Below are 24161 nucleotides of genomic sequence, written 5' to 3' on the forward strand. Positions count from 1 at the left end.
TGAGTCCCGCTTCCTCCCTTCCTCCCAACCCAGGACGGGCAGGGGCTATGAGAGAAGCCAGCCAAGGAGAACACATCTCAGTAGGACTCCCTCCTCTGCTGCTGCTGATTTTGCTGACTTGGGCACCTTCTCCGGGGCCTTAGTTTCCTCATCTGTAAGATGGGGGTGTGGCCCAGAGCTCTAGCACTCCTGGGAAGGACAGTCCTTCTTCCTTGGAATGTGAGCCCTGCCCCAGTCGACTGTCCCCTAAGCATCCCCATCTCTACCATCTCTTAGACATGGGGGCACCTGTAGTTCCCAAAGCACCTTCATTTCTTGGCAATAATACTGGAGAATATGTACCCCAAACTGTACCAGGTGATCTCACTGTTGGCACTGGACCCTCTCGGCAGCACCATGGGGAACGTACTAGACTTCTAATTTCCACTTTAGAGACAAAGGGGCTCAGACCCGGGGAGGGGATGTAAGTTGCTCACAGTTCCCCAGCTAGGGATGTCTGACCCCAAAAGCCCATATCTGCTTTGCCCTTGCTCTACTGCTCACTTGGCCCCGACGCCCCAGCCCCACCACGGGCCAAGTGTCCTGCAGGGATCTGGGATTTAACAGGAAGGAGATGGACCCAGGTCCCATCCTGTGGGAGCTGCATCCCGTGGAGGCAATGAACATAGTGATGATGTTATAATGAACTGGGAACGTGCAGCCATAGCATTGGTGCCACTTGGTGAGAGAGGCGGGTGTTAAAAGTCATTCCATTTGGGTGTTGCAGGAGGAGTAGGAGTTTGTGAGGCAGAGGAGGGAAGGAAGGGGCAGTCCAGACAGATGGTGCGGCATGGTACAGAGGTATGGTAAGGTCATGTGTATTTGAAGAGTAGGGAGAAGTTCCAGGTGGGGGAAGCAGAGTGTGGAAAACGTATTGGCAGGTTGGGGCGGGGGGAGATGGGGAGAGACTTTGGAACTTTCATGTGTGAGGCTGATCTGAACCCTCCAGACGACTCTGCAAGGTGGGCGTTCTATCCCCGCTCTCCAGGTGTAGACATTGGCAAGGTGAAGTGACTCACAGGTGCCTGAGCTACGATTGGAACCCAGACTCCTGTCCCCAGACTGTTCCCTCTCAAGTTGCCAGACATCCCAGGTCATTCCAGGCACTGCACAAGGGCAGCGTTTAAGCAGTCTGCGTGCCAGGCCTGTGTGTCAGGGAGTGGGGCTGCGGGCAGAGGAGGCCCCATAACCAGCACAGCTGGGAGGTCAAGAGCAGAAGGGAGTCACCTCTGGCAGCTTCTAAAGGACAGAGGCCAAGGAGGCTCAGAGAATTGCGCTTTTCAGAATTACCAGCAAAACAGATGGTGGGAATACAGTTGGTGGAATATTTTTGCACTTTAATAAAGCAATTTTTATGTGGGCCACTGAATTTTCCTTCCCTAAATGAGCACCAGCAGGCTCGGAGGCAGCTCTGAGTCACTAGCAAACAATTCGCTTAAAGAAAGGTGGTGTGTGTGTGGTGGTGGGGGGGCAGGGGTACTGTCAATGCCTGGGGTGGGCTGGCCAGCGGGTGAGCCTCCGATGGGGGCTGGCTGGGACAAGTAGACTGTAGGTGCTTGTTTTCATTTTCTGGGTTTGGGTGAGTGGCCTCAGTCCTCTGCAAACCAGGAATCGGACAGCCAGGGTAGGGGATATGTAGGGTGGGTGCGCAGGGCGGGGGGTGGAGGGGGGCGGCTAGGATGCAGGTGCAGAGCAAACAGTGCGCAGTGGGCCACCCCACAAAGGCCATGAGCATAAATTCTTCTTTATGAGCCTGGCTGGCCAGCTGGCCAGAAGGAGCAGGGCAAGGCCAGGGCAGGGTGCAGAGGGGAGGTGAAACAAGGCCAGGGGCTCCACTGAGCAGGGGTGGGTAGAATGGGAGCCGACAGCACACCAGAATGGGCCCCCTGGGAACCCCAGAGAATGAAACAGCCATCCAGGGAGGTCTGTGAGTTTTACTGCGTGGTGATGCGATGCAGCCCAGACCCTCGGGAGTGGGGAGGGTACATGAGGGTCTGAGAAGCTAGTCCCCTGACCAAGGCTCAGTGCAGGGATGAGCAAGACATAGGCGTGCCGAGGGGCACACGTGCATGCCCACGCACTTGTCCACGCACTCTCCCCCGAACCTTGCTGCAAAGTCAGGGGGAGGCAGAGGATGATTCACAAAGGGAGGGAGGGAGCAGGGTCGGTTGGGGTGAGCGGGAGCGCCGTGAGTGCTGGAAGGGGGGTTTCCTTGGGCCCTCTTCCCTTTAGAGACCTCCCCCTCCCGGGGACAGCCAGGGGCCCCACATCTGGGCCTCAGTGACTGGACAGACAGGGCAGGCCTTTCTTGCGTTCGTGTTCTGGACATGCCCCTTCTCACCCCAGGCGCCACAAAACAAACTGCTCAGGACTGGAGACCATCATACTGCCCGTCAATAGGAGACTTGCTCCACAAATTATGAATGCCGCCACACGGCGACATACCGTGCGGCACAGAGTTTGGAAAACAAAGGAGAGATGCGCAGCCCGAAAATGGTGTCCAGGTTATGTTGTTAAGGGGGGGGGGGAAAGCAAGTTTGGGAATAATGGAAGAGTATCATCATTTTTGTTAACAAAAACTCCCAAGGAGTATTTATCTATAAATATGCTCCTAGGCACAGCGCATGTGGTAAAAGCACATAAAAAGTGGGGAGCCGGGAGCAGGTGACCCCACCCCTCCCCCTCCACATTCCTGATCCCCTTACCCTGTTCTGAATGTGCTTTTTTCACAGCACTCAACATCTTCTAACAGTTTATATGTTTACCTAGTTATTATGTTTATATGTTTCTTCTACTTCCACTAGAATTAAGATCACCCATGGCAAGGATCTTTGTCTCGTTAGTGTTTGGCACATAGTAGATGGCTCAGTAAATAAGTATTGACTGAATGGATCAAATGGTACTGGGAGAGGGTGAAGGGAGGAACGTTAACCTTTTGCTTAGTATTCAAAACAAAATGTTGAGCTTTTGGGTTATTTTTCCTTTCTTTTTAATCATGCTATAATTTCTAATTTTCCGATAATCAACATGCATTATTCTTACAATCAGGAAAAAATATTAAATCCTTCTAAGAACAACTCAAGCATTGCCCTCCCTGCAGGGCTCCTGGTGCAGGACACCACCCCTGCTGGGGCTCCCGAGCTCCTGGCCGCTCTCTCTTCGCACGGCACGGCCTGGCTTTGGCTTGCTCGGGGGAGCTTTGATCCGCCTGTCCCCCTCCAGCCTGGTTCTCGGTTCCCCCCGCCCCCCAGTTGGGCTTCGGCCTCCCTCTCTAGGCCCCGCTCCTACCAGACCATTCCCGTCGTGGGCACACTGAACACTCCCATCTCTGGGTCTGTGTTCAAGCCAGGCTAGCCCCTGGAGTGCTCTCATCAGCCGCCCACCGTGCCTTCTAAATTCCCGCCATCCTGCTAGACCTCGTGCTAGGCCCATGTCCTTGGGAAGCAGAACGAAGTTCTCCCATGCTGGTCCTCGCACAGCCCATCTAGATCTACCTTGCACCAGAATCCCTGTGTCCATCTGCCTTTTTCCCTGGACTGTGAGCCTGGAGGGCACGGGTATTTCTTCTTTGTCTCATCTGTCTCTTTCCCAGGTCTCTCTGTGTCTCTCCGTTTCCCCAGCCCACTGCCTGTCTGTGGTCCCGGTCCTCGCTTTCCTCAATCCTTCCTTCCATCTGGCCTTTCCTCTTGGCTCCCTCTCTTCCCACCCCATCGCTGCCCCTCCATCAGCCAGGAAGGCTTGTGCTACGCTGGATCCATGAAGGAGACCCTCCTGGACTGGGGGCCCTGGAGCTGTGGGGATAGAGTCCACCTGCTCCTGGCGCTGCTTCCTGCTCGGTCGCCTCAGTCTCACTGCCAGGCTCAAGAGTGAGCTACAGGGACAGGTCCCCAAGAGCAGCCTTCCTTCAGTGGCTCTCTGGGAGTGGATCCTGGCAAGAGAGGAGCCTACAAGGGGACCCGTCGAGCCGTTTGGGCCAGAGTTCAGAGCCAGAATAAACCCCCCAGCCTTGCAAAATATCAAGGAGAGGCTCTGAACCAGATGCAGTGGCGTGTTACCCCGAGTGTGGGAGGCAGACATTGTGGAGAGGCATGGAGGCTCCTGGGTGCCCGTGGTCCCCGCACATGACTCAGCCGAGGCTGCCCGGTTGAAAAAGCAGGTCTGTGCTCTTGTCAGGGGCAGATACTGGCTGGAGAGGAGACCCAGCGAGGCCCACAAAAACGTCTTAAAACAGCACAGGCAGCCCACAGGATGTGAGGAAGGAGAACCTCAGCCCCAGTCCCATCCTTACCAAGGATTTGCTCTGTGGAACCTCAATTTCCTGATCTATACACAGTGGGCTGGGGCGTTGACGTCCAGCCAGATGCCTGGATAAACATCCCACCTGTGATACCACGGCATTGTCTTGGTGACTGGATGGCCTTACACGGGCCACCTGGTAATGAGGGGACGTGGATGTCCAGGAAGAAAGAGGCAGAGCGGAGGACCTTGGCTGGCTCCACACACGGCAGCTATGGGAGGCCAAGCAGTTAAGTCACAGAGGTCAAGAATTCAGACAGTGGTGTTCAAGGAGTCGGGGTCCAAATCCAGCCCTCTCTACTTTCTGGAGATGTGATTTGGGGCACCACTCTCAGCCTCTCAGCTTTCTGACCTGTGGAATGGGGTTACGATTTATCGGGTTGTGGTTAAAAACTGAGTGAGGTATCTTATGCAAGGCACTTAAGTCCAGTGCCTGGTATACACTAAGTGCTCAATGACTGTCGGTTACTGCTGTTTCGTCGGACAACATATTTAAAAGTCATCTCGTACTTGGCCAGCATCGCAAATGGCTACCTTAAAAGTGACAAATGCTTCAACAGCCAGCCGACCCACCCAGGGTGAAACAGGCCAAGAACATGCTCACATAACCAGGCCCCGGGCCCCCTCAACATTTATGCTCCTTTTTCAGACTGCAAAAATATTATGTGCTCCTATAAAAATTGGAACGCACGCACACAAAACATATGGAAGAAAATAAAAATCACACGGTTGGGCAGAGCTGGATTTGAGTCTCAGCTCTGCCACTGATCTGTCATGTGACCTTGGGCAGGTTTCTTAATTGCCCTGATCTTCAGTTTTCCTATCTGTGAAGTGGGGATAAATAGTGCCCGCGTCACAGGGTGGTCGTGAGGATGAAATTCAGTAATAGGAGTAAAGTGCCACCTGGATGAGTAAGACTTGCCACGTTAATCCACTCAGAGTCACTGCTCACACTTTTTGCATCTTCTTTCAGTTTTCTTCTATGCCCATATGATGTGTGTATAATATTAACATATACGTTAATTTCAGACCATATTGCCTGCTCTTTTTATGTTAGTATTATATCACCCCATAAGGTGCTAACACGCAGGGGAGGGTGTCTGCTCTTGAGCCCAGGTATATTTGACTCAAATGCTTTCTTCGCCATGGTGTCTTAGTAAGGACACTCGTGACTCTTCAACATTTTTTCTATGACTGCCCCTCCCCCTTCCTCTCTTTTTAGACTGCCCCCCCCGCACCAATCCCCTCCCCAATGCATTTCTTTAAAAACGTTTTATGTTGAAATGATTATAGATCCACAGGAATTTGCAAAGATAGTACAGAAAGGCCCTGTGTACCCATCACCTAGTTTCCCTCGATGGTTAGAGCTTATGCAACTGCAGCATAATACCCAAACCGGGAAGTGGACATTGATCATGTGCTTGTGTGCGTGCGTGCACGTGTGTGTGTGCGCGTGTGTACAGCTTTATGTCATTTTATCACATGTGTAGGTTTGTGCAGCCACCCCCACAATCAAGATACAGAACTGCTCTATCACCCCAAAGACCTCCCTCAGGCTGTCCCTTTATGGTCACACCCACCCCTGGCAACCGCCACTCTATTTCCTGTCTCTGTAATTTGGTCATTTCGAGAATATTATATAAATGGAATCAACAGTATGTGACTTTATGAGATTGGCCTCCCCCGCCCCGACCATAATGCCCTCGAGAGCTATCCAAGTTGCTACGTGTATCAATAGTTTAATCCTTTTTATTGCTGAGTACTATTCCCTGGTGTGGATGGACAACAGCTTGATGAACCAGTAATCTATCACAGGACACCTAGGGTGTTTCCAGTATGGGCTATTACTGCTAAAGCTACTATGAACAATCTTGTATAGGTTTTTATGTGGACATAAGTTTTCATTTGTCTGGGATAAATACCTAGGAGTGCAATTGCTGGGTTTTATAGTAGTTGTATGTTTAGTTTAGTTTTTTTTAAAATTTTTTGTACGTTTATTTTTTTGTGGGAGAGAGAGAGAGAGAGAGAGAGAGAGAGAAGAGTGCAAGTGGGGGAGGGGCAGAGAGACAGGAAGACACAGAATCCGAAGCAGACTCCAGGCTCTGAGCTGTCAGCACAGAGCCAGATGCGGGGTTCGAACCCATAAACCCTGAGATCATGACCTGAGCCGAAGCTGGATGCTTAACCAACTGAGCCACCCAGGCGCCTCTAGTTTTTTATTTTTAAGGAAACCACCAAACTATTCTGCAGAACTGCTGTACCTTTTTACATTCCCACCAACAATGTATGAGGGATTGAGTTTCTCTGCATCCTTGCCGGCTTTTGGTATTGTCACTATTGGTTTTTTTTGTTTTTTTAGCTGTTCTGATAGGTGTGTAGTGGTGTCTCATTAATAACACAGACGTACTGTAGAGCTGTTTATGTACTGTATGTATATCTGTGCCTTTATACATATAAAAAAGAGTAGGATTTTTTTGCTTCCCTTCCCCCAGACAAGAACCAATTTTTACCCCCTTGAGGGCGATGTCACTCCCCCCGAGAATGCATGGCTTCTCCAAGCTCCTAGCTAAGGGAAGTCACCAGGGGTTTGATGAGGCTTTAATCACCAAGCCGTTTCCCAGGAGGCCAGGGAAACAGCTGGTTTGGACAAGTTTGGTACAATGTCTGTCTGAACGAGGCCCCAGCCTTGGACAAAGGGAGGATTAAATACTCTGACCCCAAGGCGAACTCATTCAACAGAGGACTGCAGTGGGGACCCCTGCAAGGGGAGGGGCACGAGGAGGGGCATGAAAACCTTCCTTTTGGGCTCAGGTTCATCTCCGAGCAGGGCCGCCTGCACGGCTGGTGTCCACCGCGGCGGTCACGGTACCTGGACTACTCTGCACGCGGCAGGTGCTCGGGCCGTGAGTCCTCGTTACCGAGCATGCTTTGGGGTGCAGTCCCGGGACCCCACTGACCAAGCACAGCAGCTCGCTGCCTGCCCCTCCCCCAGCCCTGACTCACCTAAGCCAAAGTGTGCCACGGGCTCCATCTCACACAGGTAGCCTGAACCCCCGTCGATAATCCTCAGGTGGGCCCCGCTCTTCTTGGTATAGAGCACAACCTTAGCTCCCCTGGCGAAGGCCCCGAACCGGGTCCGAGGCACCACACGCAGCCAGTTGTTGCTGAAGCCCTGCAGGGTGGGAGGAGGCAGGCCAGTATCAGGGGTGGGGGGGGGGGAGCGCAGGGAGGGAGGAAGAGAAGAAAACGTGCAGAGGGAAGAGAGGAGGAAGCCGGCAGAGAAGGTGAACAAGGCAGACAGACTGGCTGAAGTTTGGAAAGAGAGGCACTGAAAAAAATGAGGGAAAAGCTAACAGACTCGGGGAAAGCAGTTTCTGGAGCAAAAGTGCCAGTGGAAGGCAGAGGGACAAAGGGCTTCTCCCAGGAGAAGGCAGCCCTTGGAGGTTTACTATGTGGCTGGGAATTTATTTCCTGGGTGTCCATTTTCCACCACGCTGGGCAAGGAAGCATCCCGGGCGCCTCTGCCCTCTATCACCCTAGACCCAGGGGAGACACTAGGCTGGGCTCTACAGGTCCCGGGGTCCATGCACACCTGGTTCCCCCGGAAGACGGACAGCGGCTGAGCCATGGACTCCCCGTGGGACAAGATGAGGTCCAGCATCCCATCTCCATCGAAGTCTGTCACCACACCCCCTGCAATAAGGCAGATTTCGCTCTGGCCATCGGCCAGGAGACCCAAGCGGGAGAGGGGCTCCCAGTCAGTACCACGTCGTGGTGCATGTGCCAGGGGGTGGGAGGCAGAGAGCACAGTGCTGGGGCAGGTAGACAGGGTGGAAGCCCATCTCTGCTTCCCAACAGTCGGCTCATGGCAGGAAATCATAAAGAGGGCTCCCTTTCCCTTCCCTGAACTTGTGCATGGCGTGTATGCAAATCGCTCAGACCATGAGAACTTCTTCCTGATCTATTACACGCGGCCTTTGCATTTTCAGTTTTTGTCAATGTATCGTGTTTGCATATGCACGGTCTCCTTTTGGTCCTCGCTACAACCCAGAGAGGTGAGGAGGGCAGGCGTAGTTATCCCTTCTATGGGTGGTGCAGATCAGGACCCAGAAGATGAAACAACTTCCAAGACCACAAATGAGGCAATGGCAGGACCAGGTCTTGGGACTCCTGATCCAGTGCTCTTTCTCGGACACCAGGCTGAATGCCAAGAGGGGAGGGGTCAGACCGCAGGACCCGCAGCCTCTCCTTTCCATCCCCCCCCCCCCCCCCCCCCACCTGCGTCGCCGGCAAGGCATTGCCAGAGAAGCTACTGCCTACCCGCCCCCCGCCCCGCCCCCGATTCCCAGACCCCCGCCCCCAGCAGCCCCGAGACTGGAAGTATAGGTCATCGCCTCCTCTGCTTCTGGCCTGGCGCTCCCAGGGGCTCAACCCTCTCTCAGGGTGAAGACCTCCAGAACGGCAGGGAAGGAGGAGTCCAGTGCTGTGGAGTTGGCTGCCCCATCCCTCCTGCCCTCACCCTGGCGTACAGGCGGTGCTGAGACAGAGGAGTACGGGCCTGAGCCCTCAGGTGCCCTCACCTGTGCCCCGACCCTCAGGCTCCAAGGCATCGCCAGGATTGAGCTCCTCGATGAGAGGGTCGCCGTGTTCCCTGCGGATGACACTGCAGGAGAGGAGACAGGTCGTTCCCGGATTAGCAGCATGCCGGCCAGGAACCCGTGGGCCCCCTGAATCCAGAGGCCCCCTAACTCCATCCTCTGTCCCCTGAACATCCCCAGGCACCCTGTGCATCAGCCACGGCCTGGATGTCTACGGAGCCGCTCTCTGTTCACAGAGCCTGCCTACACCCTGTCTGTCCCCTTCTTGGGTTTTAATTTACATTGGTAAATATTGATTTTTCCCTCTCTAATGGATGAATTATAGACAGCCTGGGGAAGGGCAGCTGATGGATGGAGAAGGGGCAGGGAAGCAGCTACCTTCAACTGACCTTCACTTTCCTTCCAGTGGCCCCAGGTTTCCAAGTTCTGGGTGTGCCCAGGATTGAAACCACTCAAACGCCGCCTCCTCCAAGCCCTCCCTGATAGTCCTGCTGGAAGCAATGCCTTCCTGCTTGGCCTTTATCACTTTCTGCCTTGTGCTAAAGCTCTGAATGGATGCGTCTTATCTCCTAGTTAGACTGCAAGTCTTTGCAGGCCGGGACCACGTGTTACTCATTCTTGCATCTCCCACAGCACCTAACACAGCGCGTGGCTTGCAGAAAGCTCTGGGCGCACGTCTGTGGGACACAGGGATGAAGTCCAGTGGCAAAAAGGGAGGAAAGGGCTTCCCTTGGGCTGCAGGGGTTCTGTCTATTTTAAGCTCTGAATCACGGTAATATTTGCTTCAGAAAAGCCCACTGTGAATGTCCTGCTCTTTCTCCACACTGAGCTGAATGCTGATGACGGTGGTGAGCTCTCCTCCGATTTTTCTCTCATTAGAGTCTCACAGCCTTGGGTGCTCTGGACGTGTGGAGCAGTGCTGGGGGGAGACAGGGCTGGGAGGGACGTGATCGCTCTCCACGAAACACTGCAGGTGGCTCTTGTCTGCCCCTCACAGAGAGTCATCAGAGGGCTGAGAGGTGGCTAGTACTTTCAGAAGGGGGCAGGGGTCCCCTGAGCTGGAGCCTGTGGTGGTGGTGGGAGGTGCAGAACTGCAAGGGGTCTGCAGCATTGAGTAGCTGCCCCGGAAGAACCTTCCGTCCACCACACGGGGCATCTGTGCTGAGCACATCCACGTGTGTGGCGTGGGCCGAGGGCGGCGTGCCTGGTTGCACTTGGGCGTCTGTGCACCTGCTGGAGGTATGTATGCCTCAGCCTGCCAGCAACCACGGTCCCTTTGACCACCTGTGTCCCGCAGACTCTTCGCGGCTGGGCAGAGACATCCCTTGGTCCAGGTGACAATGCACTCAAGGGTTCCTGAGGATAAGTTCCGCTGTATTTGTGTATTCACTAAACAAATTCTTTTGCAGTGACTTCCGCGTGTCGTCCGCTGTGCTGGGCCCTGTGGCTATGGTGTACATCAGGAAGGATGCAGCTCAGGGGCCACGACGACGGGGGGGTCTCATGCAGCGTGCTGAAGGCCCACAGGCAGGGGGGCTGCGGGGAGGGCCGCGCTCGACAAGCTCACCCAGTTTTAGGTAACCAGGACAGGCTTCCTGGGGGAAGGGCCAACTAAGCTGAGACCAGAAGGATGAGTAAGTATGTGTCATTGAGACGAAGAGGGAGGAGCAAGGCGCAGAGTGGGTGGGCAGCACGAGGGTCCAGGCCTGGCATGGCCCAGAAGTGAACAAAGCTGGCAGGTTCTGGAGCTCAGTTGTGAACGGGGAAGCGGAGAGTGGGGACAAAGCCGGGAAGTGTGGGATGAGTCAAAGAGAAGGCAATGGGGAGCCTCTAAGAGGTTTTAAGCAGAAGAAGGTGTGGCTAGATCTGCATTTTCAACAGCTTGCTCTGGAGGACTAGACACAGACACCTGCTGAAGGCGGATGCAGGAATCCCCTTGAGAGAGATGAGGTGCGGTCCAGGGGTGATGAGAACAGATCAGAGGCACGTCTGGTGTGACCACACATATCCCGGCTGGCCTGGGAGAGTCCCTGCTTGCCTGCTGTCCCACCATTAACAGGACCCCCTTGCACTCAGCAAGCATCTGGTGTGGGTGACGAATTCCCTGGTTACTCTCCTCTTCATTGAAAGATTGCAAGCTCAAACCCACTGAGGTTTTGGGTCCCCAGTGTCTCCTACGAGGAGCCTGCCATGTTCTGTTCAGCAACAGGGACAGGTTGGGGCTAAACTTCCCGAGTGGCCGGCTGAGTGGTGGCCCGAGCTATAGCCCCTCACACTGTTGGCTGTGTGCTCAGGACCCAGCCATCTGCCACCGGGACTTGGAGCACAGCCACGGACCTCGGAAGTGGCTTCCACGGCTGCTGCGTGGAGGCAAACACACTAACCCGTGGGGCCACTATGTGATGACACTGTCTTCATCCATGGCAGCTCTGGGCCAGCCCACCCTCGGGCTGGGTGGTGTGACAGGCAGGCAGACAGGGGAGGCGCCTGGGTTCTGGGGCCACAGGGATGAGAGCACTAGACCCCCTGCTGCTTAGGGGCCCTGGCAAGTGACACTTTATTAGCCAGAGAAGGAAAGTGGTGTCTCTGTTAACGAGCAATTGATCTTCCGCAATTAATCTGGAAGTTGTGAATAAGCTTTTTGCAAGGCACCTAATTAGTAAATCTAGTGCCTTCGGGGGGTGATTACATCCAGTCAGGATTGATGCTTTGTTAATAATTATATTTAAAAACATGCTTAGTCACAGCTCTTGCCTTTTATTAATAGTTAGGGCCCCCCTGGGGTAGGGGATGGGGGCGATGGGGGCCTTGGGGAGCCAACAGGTGATCGGGCCCATTTCCTGAATCCAAAGCCCCCTGCCCCACCTGCCTCCTCTCCCCACCTGGTCCTGAGCCCCATTAGCATGTTTTAGGCCAGGAACAGGGCTGCCTCAGGTCACATGGGTCCTGAGGTTCCCCAACAGCAGTTCTCAAACTTTAGTGTGATAGGAATCACCTGATGGATGCCCAGTGTTAAAAATAGAGATTCCTGGGCCTTACCTCTGGAGATTCTGATTCAGGAAACCTGGGTGGGCCCAGGGAGTCTGTGCTTTAAATAAGCACTCAGGTGATTCTGATGACAGTGGTCCCCGGACCCCTCTTAGAGAAGTATTGCCTCTGAACATCCAACCTTTCCTCCCCAGATGCAGATCCTTAACAGATTTCTTCCATTCTGTCACTCCCTTTAACTTGTCTACCATGAATTGTCTCATCTAGCATTTCCCAAGGCACGTTTTGCAGAGCACTAGTCCCAAGAGGAAAATCTTTGAAAGAAGTGTCCTGTGGTCAAATCTATTTGGAATACTCCATCTACCTTTCAGAAAATAAAAACACTCCTGGTCATGTTAAAGGCTCTGAGAAGTCCTGCAGCCAGTAAACCTGCCTGTCTTTGCTTACCCACAGGTGCACCCAAACAAATCTGACTCTGTAACTCCTTTTTGTGGGTGTGTGGATTTCTCTCCCATAGAGCTTGGCTTCTGGACACGCTTTGGGCCATGTCCCTGACCATTTCCCCCACAACAGCAGGCCACCAGCTTCCTGCCCAGGATCTGCCCTCCATCGCACAGCTTCTCTCTCAATCCTTCCTTCCCTCCTCTGTTTCTTCATCAGGGGACCTTCCCCCGCCTCAGCCCTGGGAACTACCCACTGAGTGCTACACCTTCCTCCCCAACTCCCAGCCGGCAAGAGCGTGAGGCCCCCGGCCAGGCTGAAGTGTGTACCGGAAGAGGCGGTTGGCTGAGGAGCTGCGGTGGGCGAAGTTGTTGAAGAAGATCTCCAGCTCCTGGTCATTGTCAAAGTCGGCGGCGATGACTGTGCGGACAGGGGACGGCATGGAGAACTTGGGTGAGGCGATATCCTGGGAGGAGAGAAGGCCACAGAGGTCAGCGGACAGATGAGTGGGACAGGGCAGGTGAGCAGCAGGCCGACTCCCCACACTGCATATGCGTGTGGATGCAATCCAGGAGAAAAGACAGCTGACCTAACACCTCCTGTCTCACCTCCCCCAGAAGGGACCTGTGGTGGTTGCACTCAGGGCCACACAGAACTCGGGCTGCTTATAGCAGGACAAGGAGGTAAGAGGAACAGTCCTGATTCACACCAGTGAAGCACTTGGCTGTTCCCCAGGCAGGGTCACACGTAGCCCTCCCATCAGGCACTTGAGAAAGGGCAGACATTAGTATTCCCATTTCACAGGTGAGATGATGGAGTCCTGGGGCAGGAGGGAAATCGCCCATGGTCATAGCTAATGATGGGGCGGGAGCCAGGGCTTCTGACTCCAGATGCTATGCCCTTCCTCCTCTGCAGGAGAGTCAGAAGATGGGGGGTTGGGGGGACCTTGGAAGGTGCTGTGCATTTGAATCCAGGCTTCTCTGCTGAGTAGCTGTGTGATCTCAGGAAAGTTATTAACCTCTCAGGTCTCACTTTCTTCATTAGGAACATGGGGCTAGGAATAGCAGCTCAGGCTGTGAGGACTGCATATAAAATGCTTGGCACACAGTGGGCATGAAATAGATCCCTGGCGATCTGTACTGGCCTCGCTCACGCTATCAGTCTCACGGAATGTGGCAGAGGTGGCTTTTAGCTGTGGTTTTGCTGTTATCTTATGTTTTTTCTTGGAAGTCTTTCAATATTTTTGAGACATTTGCTTTGGGGTTTGCAGTATCAGGTATACCTGTCCAGGGCTCGTGGGGAGACCCTAAGCCCAGGAGAGCCCAGCTTGGGCCTCGAAGTGCTGACAGGGCCTGGTGGACCTAGCAAAAGGGTCCTGGGTGCGGGACTTCCTTTGAAATAGAAGAAGATGCGTTTCTTTTGTTTGTGAGAAGAATACCTATTGTAGATGGTTTTGTCCCTTAAAGATTCGAGCAGCCTGTCGAAATCTCAGGTACCGCATGGAAAGGGCTGGGAAGGGACATTCGGTGTTTCTGGGGGTGCCCCTCTGCCCCTTGGCCTGGCCCTGCTCCTTGGCCTCTTATGCAGGTCCCCCCTTCCATCTGCTGCGGGAACAAGCCAGCCTGGGACAGCTGGCGAGCTGCCTGTTCTGGGGAGGCCAGGAGGGAGGCTGTCCCCATCAGCGCAGTAATGAGGCTGATTAAGAGCCTGGCCAGTTGGCCAGGATAGGCTGAACAGGGCCTTAAGAGCTGGAGAAAAAAGAGACCTCAGGATCTCTAATTCGTTATTATTCTATTGATCCTATAAAAATGGAAACCTACATAGCCCCCTTGGGGTCGCCCCATTGGACGCCTGGGCTTCTGAGATAATGTATGTAAAGCGCTTAGCACAGTTCCTGGCACATGGAAGGCACCTGATAAATGGGGCATCTATTATCATTATTATTGCTCCCATGAGCTCTGGAGCAGGGCCACCAGAAGGCTTAGCAGCGTTCCTCAAACCCAGCACACTGATGTTTGGGCCTGGATCATTCTGTGCTGGGGGGATGTCCTGTGCATTATAGGACATTTAGCAGCCTCCCTGTCCTCTACCCATTAGATCCCAGTAGCTCCCGTCTCATTTGTGACAACCAGGAGTGTCCCCAGACACTGTCAAATGGCCTGGGGAGAAATCCACCCCTGGCAAAGAAGCTGGGTTAGAAGAAAAGCTGAATACAGATGAAAATCATCCAGGATCAACTGCCCAAGTTCAGGGTATGCCCCCTTCCTTCCCAGAGAGCCTGGGTCTCAAGGGAGAGAGCAGCTGGGTCTGAGCATTGCAAGGTGGCTGCCTATGGGGGAGGGAGCTTGTGGTGGCCACCTAGACATAAGGTTCCTGGACACTCCCCTGGGACAATCAAGCATCAGGCAAATGCTAGAACTGTCTCACTCTTGCAGAGGATTTTGGCAAGACCCAGATACCTCCAGAACAATCTGGACTCCCTCAGACCCGTTTCAACCATCCTATGGAAGCTCCCTGAGAAAGCTCCAAACTCAAGCTCATCAGGTGGGTGGCACTGTCACCAAACAGCCCCTTTGGAGAATTCTTGGCACCACAATCTATTGACAGCTCAGGGAGGGGGCACAGAGAGGGATTTGAGGTCATCTTGCCCACCCTCTGCCAACTGTCCCTGGTGGGGCGGGCAGCTGTTGGGAGGTCTGTAGTCTCAGCCTCCCCTGTCCCTCTATTCCCCACTGCACGCTTAGCCTGAACTTAAACTTGAAAAGATCAGGTTTTCCAGGAGCCGCCTGGAAAAACGCTGCCGATCCGGGAATGAAGTCCACCTTCCAGAGCCTTCATTGACCTGTTCTTGCCCACCTTGGGAAGCCGCTGCCCCTCCTCTGCCTGTGGCCCCCTCTGCTCCAGGCACTAGGAGACCAGACTGGCTGGAGTCCATCTTCTTCCCCCAGATGCTACGTTCATTGTGGCTCTCCTGCCTCGAGGTTCTGCAGAGCCACAAGCCTCTTCTCAGCCTGGTGGGAGGCGGACGCAGGGCTGTATCCCCAGGATATGCCAGGGCCACTCACAGTGCTGGCCGGCGGAGGGCAGGGAGGAAGGGAGAGGTCCCCTCTTACCCGAAACCGGACCTTCCCGTGGGCGCTCATCTGCAGGTAGAGCCGGTGGGGGCCATTCCAGTTGCCGTAAACGATGTCCACTTTTCCATCACGGTTGAAGTCGGCCAGGGCAACACCTCGCCCGTGCTGGTGCGGGTCATCCACACCTGGGGAGGAAAGACAGGAACCCTCAAGGCAGCGCCCCCTGCAGGCTCCACAAACACCTTGCTGGAGCTTCTTGGAAAGAGACAGGGAGGGCGACCCTTGCACTGACCCTGCCCTTTGAGCAGATGGGGAGCTGTGCTGGCCAGCCCAGAATTTCTCCACAGGGGCAGGTGGTGGGCCAGCCATGTGGTTACAAAGAGAACCAGACTTGTCTTCAGCTGCATCTGCCCAGCATGCACACAATTTTCACTCAGTTTTGGGGTAGCATGGGGACGGGAAGGAGACATGGAAATTCCGGAGGACTAAAGTTCTCCCCAGGCGCCCGGCACTGCCACTGGGGTACATAGTAAGTTGGTCATCACTCTTTTGTTTAAATCTCTCAGTGGCTCCCCAGTACTGCTGGGCCAAGTTCAGATTCCTGCCTGGGGAGCACAAGGCCCCTGCCCACCTTATCTGGTCTTTATCTGATACCCCTGTATCAGAGTAAACTCCCCCTTACTCATAAGCTCTGCCTTCCTGGGTTCCTGTCGTTCCTCAAATGAGCCCTGTTCTTTCCGGCTTATGGCCTTTGCTCAAGCTTGTCTCTGCTCCAGGAATGTCTCCCCCTGGCTCTTGGTTACCCGGCTCCTTGTTTTTCTTCTGCTCTCAGCTACAATGTCACCTCCTCAGGAAGCCTCCCTTGACCACTCCCATGAAAACAGCTCCTCCCAACGACTTGGTTATCTTCCCTGACAGCCTCTCATTTTTCCCCTCCACCGTGCACATCACAGGTGCAATTATGTCCCTTTGCGGTTTATTTGCTTAGTGTCAGGTTTCCCCACTAGACCTTACACTCCATGAGGTCAGGGACTGTCTTCTTATTCACCTGTGTTCACATGGCATCCATCTCAGGGCCTGTGGTGATCCGGTAGTTTTCAGTAAATACTTACTGAATGAACGAAGAGACATAAATAATTTGACAGAAGGCAACTGGGGACATTGGTGACAGCAGAGGAAATACCACACCATAACAGAGAAACCCACAGTGTGCCTCATGAGCTCTGGGAAGAGAAGCTTGTGTGTTCAGTGTGACCTGCTTATGCTGTCCCCGCATCAGCCAGTGCCCACTGAGCTGATCCCGGGGGAGGACATGGGGTGGCTTTGCCCAGAGGGATGGCCTGACCTCCTGGCTGCGCAAAGCAGATACGTGCCCTCAGGCCACGCGTGGAGCTGAGAGGCTGTAGATGCTGGTTCTAAATGCTGACGCCCATGCCAACTCTTTCAGAGGACAAACTGCCGGTGGCCATCAGGCCCTCACAGATGGTGGGTGACAGGACAATGTAATGGAGGGGGGATCACGGGATCCAGGGCACAGGGAGCTCTCGCCAGCTGCAACCACAGAGCTCCTGGGGATGGGAGCCAGGAGAAGGTAGGGCTGGGGCCCCTCGAGAACCTTGGAGGCTGAGCATCCCCTTGGGGGAGGGAAGGATCTGGACAATGGGTGGGAGGTGGGGGGGGGGCGTGGAGAAGAGGCAGTGAGGCCCAGGCTTGAGGAGGAGGCTTCGCAAAGGAGCAGGGGCAGCCTCCCACCTCTAGGATTAATACCCCATTAATTCTCTACAAAACTCCCCAGTCCTAATGTCGGTGGCCTTCTGTGTTGGCCCATTTCTCTCCTATCTACGAGGCACCTTGACAAGGAGCTGGTTCCCTTTCACGGGAATAATCGGTGCCAGGCTGCATTTCACAGCAGCATCTGTTTGGGTGATGAATGCCCTCTTGACATGTCTTGTTAAACCCCTGCAATCATTCTGACTTTCAATTACGGGCCTAGCACCTTTCCTCTCTCCTCCCGCCAGATACCTTCTCCCGCTCCAACTTGTTCGCTCACCTCTGCTCCCATCTCTTTAACACCTTATCAAATCCTCTAGGCTTTCTCCACTACCACCTCCCTTCATTTTATGATTTTTCAGCAATGAGAAAATTTGCTGCCAGAGTATACAGCACCGGGGCGTATGTGCTTGCCGGGTGGGAGGGCAGGCCAGGGCCGCTGCCTCCAGCTCTGGCTTTGCCGGGAAGGAGAAGAGGGAAAGGCAGGAGGGGAGTTGACTGGCTACAGGCGGAGGGCTGGTGTTCAAAATGGGAACTCCCGAGCAGAGAGCTGGGGGATTAGGTACTTGTAAGTCACAGAGAACGGACTGGTGCTCGCTCAGGGATTTGATGCTAGCTGTCAGCACTAGCTGGAGCTTGTAGGACCTTTGATCTATGTGTCTAGATTCCCGCTCACCCCTTCTTCTGGAGGCTACAGCTCATCCCCATGCTGCCCAGAAAGAGGTGAAATCAATCCTTTCATTGGCAACGTGCGGAGGAAGCGGGTGGGGGGAAGTGGTTGAAGGGCAGGCTGATTATATCCACAAACTTTTATGAAGTGTCCATTCTGCCATTCAGCAAAATTTACTGGGTGACCACTGTGTGCCAAGTGCGGTGTCAAGGATGAACAGCACAGTGCCTAGTCCTCGTAGACATAGATTATTTTAGCAAAACAGAAGCCTGACCAAGAAGTGTACGCAGGACGGTGTGAATGCAGAGGAGGGAGTGTGAATCTTGCCAGGTAGTACAGACAGAGGCAGGAAAGGCTTCATAGATAACATCTGAGCTGAGTGTTGAAGGATAAATAGAAGTTCTGCAGACAGAGAAAGGGAGAAGGCACTTCAGACAGAGAGGATGGCAGGTGCAAAGGCCCTGAGGCAGATGAGGGATGAACAAAGAGGGAGGAAGGGGAGGAGAGCTGGGAACCCGAAGTACTATTTTATGTGGATTTTAGTCTCCCTCTTATTAGAGCTATTTGTTTATCCATCTTTTCCCCTCTCTAGAATGCCTATGCCTGTGAGTGTATGTGTGTGTGGTGGGATGATGTGGTGTTCAGATCAGCACCCCCAACTCTTAGCCCCAGCCTGGCACTTAGCAGGGGCTCAATAAATGGCTACTTGATTGAATTCAATGGTTAAGGTGAATGTGGGGAGGGGGCCGGGAAAGGGGCAGCTTGGAGGAGAAATTAAGGCTGAGAACTCAAGCAGGACTCAGAGGAACACGGGCCAATTCTAGTTGCTGGAAAATGGATACTGCTCATGAGTTACAGGCTCCCCCTTTCCCCAGCGGCGAACATTCCCCGTGGCCTGAGCCTGGGGGACGTGGAACTGAAGATAACAAGCAAGGTTTCCCTGTATGGTGCAGACGACTACTTGTCCCACTCTCCCTGAGGCCTGTGGGCCATGCTGGAGGGGGCAGGGCAGCCCGGAGGCCCCTGTGGGCCTGGGGCGTCGAGGGTCGCAGGGCAGCGGTCGCACTCACCAGCACTGGCAGCAGCATCCACGAAGGTGCCGTCGCCCTGGTTGTGGAAGAGGAAGTTGGGCCCATTCTCGTTGTCACAGAAGATGTCTGAGGCGCTGCTGCTGAGGATGGGGCCCACGCTGACACCCCGGCCCCCTAGGAGAGGACATCGATCCACAGTGAGTGGCAGAGGCAAGGCCTCAGGCCCGCGAGGAGGCCTTCGAGATGCCTCAGAAGAGCTTTGGGGGTGGGGGGAAATTCCAACCTTCTGGATGCTTCTCTGAGCCCAGATCTGGGTTCGCAGTCCTGTAAACTTGTGTGGAGCATGACCACACTGGTGATGAGGCAAGTGAGGGGCAAGACAGAGTCACTCTGCGCAAAGCAACGATTCTGTGACCTATGGAACGCAGAAGCCACCATATCCTTCCCTTCCCTTCAGAGGCCGAATTCCAATACTCCCTTAGCCCAGATCTACCCACCACATTTTGGTCAAGTCACAGATTTTCCTGACAACCCCCACCCCCACCCCCAGTCATACATAAGCCAGTCAAGACACCGGGTGTGCTCCTCTTCTAAGGACATCTAGGAAGAGGTTCTAGCTAAAGCTACAGGATGTTTTCTTAACTTTGTGTGATGGAGCAAACAACTGGGAACAGGCTGAATGTCCATCAACAGCGACGGGTTGAATGGATTATGGTGCATCCATACGACAGACCATTCTGCAGCCACTAAAAAGACTGTGTAGATCCATATGTATTGACTTGGAGGAGTGCCCGTGACATACTGTTAAATGAAAAAACAATTCACCAAGTAATGGTATTGTGTAATCTTAGTTTAATTTAAAAAAAAAAAAAAAGGAAAATACATGATATTTCTGAACATGTTTACACAAGCTCGTTCTCGAGTTGGGGGAGAAGTGAGAAAGGCCACACCCTGAGTTGTTAACCCAGACTGCTAGATGGGGTGGGATTTGGGGAGGGAAGGAGGGACGGTAGTTGGCCTTTTTTGGGAATGTCTTTGTGTTTTCTGGCTTGTTGCAACAGAATTGCTTCTGTAGTTTGAAAGGAAAAACATCCAATAACTACATACTTTTTTTTTTTTTTTAAAGAAAGAAATCAAGCCAGCTTTACATTAGGGTTTGATGTCTCCAAGATCAAATTTGAGCTATCTGTGTCAACAAGTCCAATCTTAAGACATCTTGAACAAACAGCTCCAACTACTGGGATTCGAATCGAGAGTTGGAAGCCACACCCCCAAATATTGGGCAGAAAAACAGCCTGACCAGGACTGGGACATGGATTCGAATCCCAGCAAGGCCTTTCACAAGGAGTGTGAGTTTGGGCAATTTATATTACCCTTTAAGCCTCAGTTTTCTCATCTGTGCAATGGGGGTTGTGTGACCTGCTTTTTCTATTTTAGGATTTTTAAGAGGATACGTGAGGTGAGATCCTCACAGAGTCTCTTTGTGAATCCTACTCCCTTGCTACTCAGAGTCAGGTCCATGAATCTGCTGCAAGGGAGCCACCTTGTTAGAAATGCAGAGTCTCAGGTCCTCCCCCAGCCAGAACTCGCCTTCTGGAAGGATCCCTGGGTGGTCATGTGCACAGTAAAATTTGAAATGCACTGCTCTAATGGGCTATTCAGTACAATAAGAATAGTTTTCAGAGCACTCAGAAGGACTTATTATTGTTATTTGTTAAATAAATGAGAGCTCAGGCCGACCTGAGTGATGCCTAAGCCCTGCCTGCCTGCCTGCCTGGATGGGGAAGAGGTTTCCATAAAGTGACTGCTAATTTGGGATGGAGGTTCTCTCGGTCCCCAGACTCTTTCTGTCCTCTGAGAGATGCCCCTGGAGGAAATCATGGGGCCTTTCTCACCCGTGCAATACAGTCTGCCCACCAGTACAAGTGTTGGGGGCCAGGAGGAGAAGATGGGGCAAATCGCAGTGCCACTCTTCTTGCTCTCATGGTTAAGCTCCAAATTAACACATTCTGGGCCCTGGGCCTCCCATATTCCTCCCAGGTAATCTAATTAGCTCTCAAGGAGAGCCCAAGCCTCATGAAAATGGAGTCACTGAATCCACAGTGCTCTCGGGGAGCATCATCCAAGATGTGAAATGCGTTCTTCATTAGGACAGCCACAGTGTGGGGTGGGGAGGCTTTCAGATGCCTTTCCTAAAGCCAGCAGAGAGGGGTGCTGGCCTGCAACCTGAGCACCACTTCTGCCCATTCAGAGGAGCCGCGAAGTGGCTGCTGGCAGCCGTCCCCGCCCTGGTCCTGCCAGATTCCAGCCCAGGAACAGGCTTCAGTGAGAAACCCTCGGCCTTGCCTGGGCCCCCGGAAATTCCAGGTGGGGCTCTGGGACTTGCCACCATGCAACTCCATCCTTCCTCCCCACTCTGGTGTTCTCCAATTTCCTCTCTGCCTCTGGCTCTCAAGCTGTGACACATTCTCTTCATTTTCTACAAAGCAGGTTATTTCCCTCTTGGACAAATTTCTAAATCTTTCTAATTAACTAATTGGGTTGGGTTGAAAGCTTGTACCATTTGTAACCTGTAATTATTAGAAAATTGCCATGGTAACCACACTACTAATTAGTGACAATTTATTGCCATGGCAACTGGACCATAACAGAGATGTTACCCACAACTCCTTCTTGGCAAGTTCGCCGCACAGTTGGGGAGCAGGTGAGTCGACAGTCGGGGAGACAGCCTCTTGGGAACAGGCCCCCCCACGGCCTCAGGATGGAGAGTCCAACTGGGGTCTGAGACGGGGGCGATCAAGTACTGGCACCCCTTGCTGTGCAGGGGAAACCCTCCTCCCAGGTGGACCACGTAAGTCCTCTTCAAGCCAACAAAATCCATCCATCCTAAGGGTAGCCGGATACTTCCACTCCCTGTGTGGCCAGTGACAGAGGTTCCTGATTCACTATCTTCTACCCGTTCTCCCTCCCCCCAGCTCTTCCCCTCCTAAGGTTTAGCACACACCTTTTGTGGCTGCATGAGGGGCAGTCAGGAACATCTTTATTTTAGCCTTGGAGGATGATGTCCCAATTGTGAGTTAAATTCTACTTTACATCAATGAATGCTTTTATATTTGAGGCAGGCACATCCTCTTGGGGACAAGCAGTTTCCCCACTTGGGGCTGGAGAGGCAGCCCTGGTGGTGGGAAAGAAGATTAGGGATCAGGAGGTTTGAGTGTGACCTTGGGCGCCTCACCCAGCCTTTCTGGGCGTCTATTTTCTCACCTATAACGTGAGACTGACAATAACAACAGTTCCGTCTCAGGGCTGTCATAAATATTAAGTGAGCTGGTTTTCGGAAGGTACCTTGGAAAATGTCAGGTGCCACAGAGTCATTAGCTGGGACAATTTCCCACCTGCTAGGTTAATAAAATCTTATTTCCCCAGGACTTTCAAGCGTCTAAGGCTTCCTTGTTCCGCTGTTGGGTGTAGACGCTGCTCCCTGCCCAACCCTTCCTGGCGGCCTCTCACTCTGCCCATCAAGCTGGGTGGGGGAGGTGGAATTACAGGGGAAATGCCTCCCCACTGTCCTTCTTCCTCTTGCCACATCCTTGCGCGCCCCCTCTGATTATCTGCCCATTGGTCCTGCTCCCCACGGGCAGCCTCATTTATCCTCAAGAACTGCACCCCTAAAGTTCTGAACCCCTGAGCTTTGGCAAGGCAGACCCAAGTCCAATTTGGGTACAGGCAATCCGTTTCTCAGACTGCATCGAGGCCGTACTGGGGTGGCCCGCTGAAAGGCCGTATTGTATCTGGGAGCCAGGGGTGGTGGGGTAAGGACGGAAAAGAGAGGCTGTGGAGAACAAAAGCATGGGTGCTGCTGAACCACCCCAAACTGTGGGCCAGAGGACCCAGGCATGAGGAGGCGGGCATTGCCTTGCTAAGGAAAAGCCTCTAGGTCCTTGCCCGGCCTTTGCACCTGCTTTGGCTACAGGAACTTGAGCTGTGTGCTCTTCAGGCCCTGGTCTCCCTCCCTGTAAACTGGGTGGGGGAATGAGATATCCAAGGCTCCTTCCCATTCTCCCAGTGCATCCTCTAGGCTGGAACTCAGGATGAGCATGGCTGGGAGTGGATTCCTGGGCCCATCTGGAGTCCACACCACTGCGGCTTTGTGAGGCCCCTTGGTCAAGGAATTTGGACCCATGGGATTAATCTACTGAGACCTCAACAGAAATAAAATTCTTACGATTCTTGTGGATGCCAAGGCCTGCAGGCTTCCGAGAACATCCAAGCAATTATATAAGAGTAGCAAAGATGCTGGAAAACATAAGGGTGAGGAATGATGTGTGTGTGTGTATGTGTGTGTGTTTGAGAAGGGGGTGTGAGGATAGTGCAGGATGGTAACAGGGTCCTTCATCCTAAATTTCCTGAAAATTCAAACACAGAATAATACTGTGTTGGTGCTACCCATAAACCCTCTGTGAGACGTACAGATGCTGGGTGGGGCTCTGAGTGTGTGGAGGGCAGGGTATTAGATACGGACTTGTATCTAACAGCAGCCCCTCTGGTTCCCTGCTCTCCCGTCATGTGTACGAGACATTCTGTAGCTTCATCTCACCTGACCATTTGCCGGGTGAGGAAACCTGGGCTCCAGGAGGTGTAATCACAGCCAGCGGGCAGTGGATCACAGTTCATATCCACACCTGCATGACCCTGGAGCCTGTACTCCCCCACAGCGTGCTCTAAGATGTTTCTACAGAAGTCCCCTCCAGGCAGAATGAGGGATCCCCGCTCCCGGTAAGGCCCGGAGTGGTCAGCCACAGGCTTGACCTTTAAAACCTTATTTTAGCAGAAGAAAAGATTGTATTTGTATCACATGACATATATGTGTTTGTTCTGAAAGAAAATGATGCCCCCTCTTGTCACTCACCCAGTACAGTGACACCCCATGTGCTCTGGGGCAGGTCTGGGGCTGCCCTCCTGGAGGGTCCTGGGCCCTGCTGGAGGAGCCCGTCACTCCAGTGCTGCCCGTCAGATCTGGCTGTGCTCCCACTGCAAGGCAGTGCACCCCTGGCAAACTGGGGTGCTCCGTGGCCCCCACTCTGCTGCCCACGGTCACTTCTCTGGAGTCGGCTGCTGGGGCGCCGCCAGAAGGCCTCAGCTGGGCTTTAGGCATCTCCTTCTCCAATAATGACTTCCTATAAATCAGATCTGCCCTCCTCTTTGTTCTACACCACTCCCAGCCAACAGCAGAAATCCCCACCCCACATCATAA

General features: G+C 53.4%; 1 protein-coding gene across 7 annotated transcripts in view; it reads right to left on the reverse strand.

Moving 5' to 3' along the window:
* CRTAC1 (cartilage acidic protein 1) overlaps positions 1–24161 on the reverse strand; it is a 157558-nt gene that overhangs the window by 26496 nt on the left and 106901 nt on the right. For all 7 annotated transcript variants that reach the window (XM_019813657.3, XM_006938060.4, XM_019813654.3 and 4 more), the window contains exons 6-11: positions 18947–19081; positions 15476–15621; positions 12692–12828; positions 8916–8998; positions 7928–8028; positions 7339–7507 (exon numbers count right to left, since the gene is read on the reverse strand). In XM_019813657.3, coding sequence (XP_019669216.1) covers positions 7339–7507; positions 7928–8028; positions 8916–8998; positions 12692–12828; positions 15476–15621; positions 18947–19081 — 771 coding nt within the window. The remainder of the gene's footprint in view (positions 1–7338; positions 7508–7927; positions 8029–8915; positions 8999–12691; positions 12829–15475; positions 15622–18946; positions 19082–24161) is intronic.

Source organism: Felis catus, chromosome D2, assembly GCF_018350175.1.
Source record: "Felis catus isolate Fca126 chromosome D2, F.catus_Fca126_mat1.0, whole genome shotgun sequence".
Taxonomy (NCBI): domain Eukaryota; kingdom Metazoa; phylum Chordata; class Mammalia; order Carnivora; family Felidae; genus Felis; species Felis catus.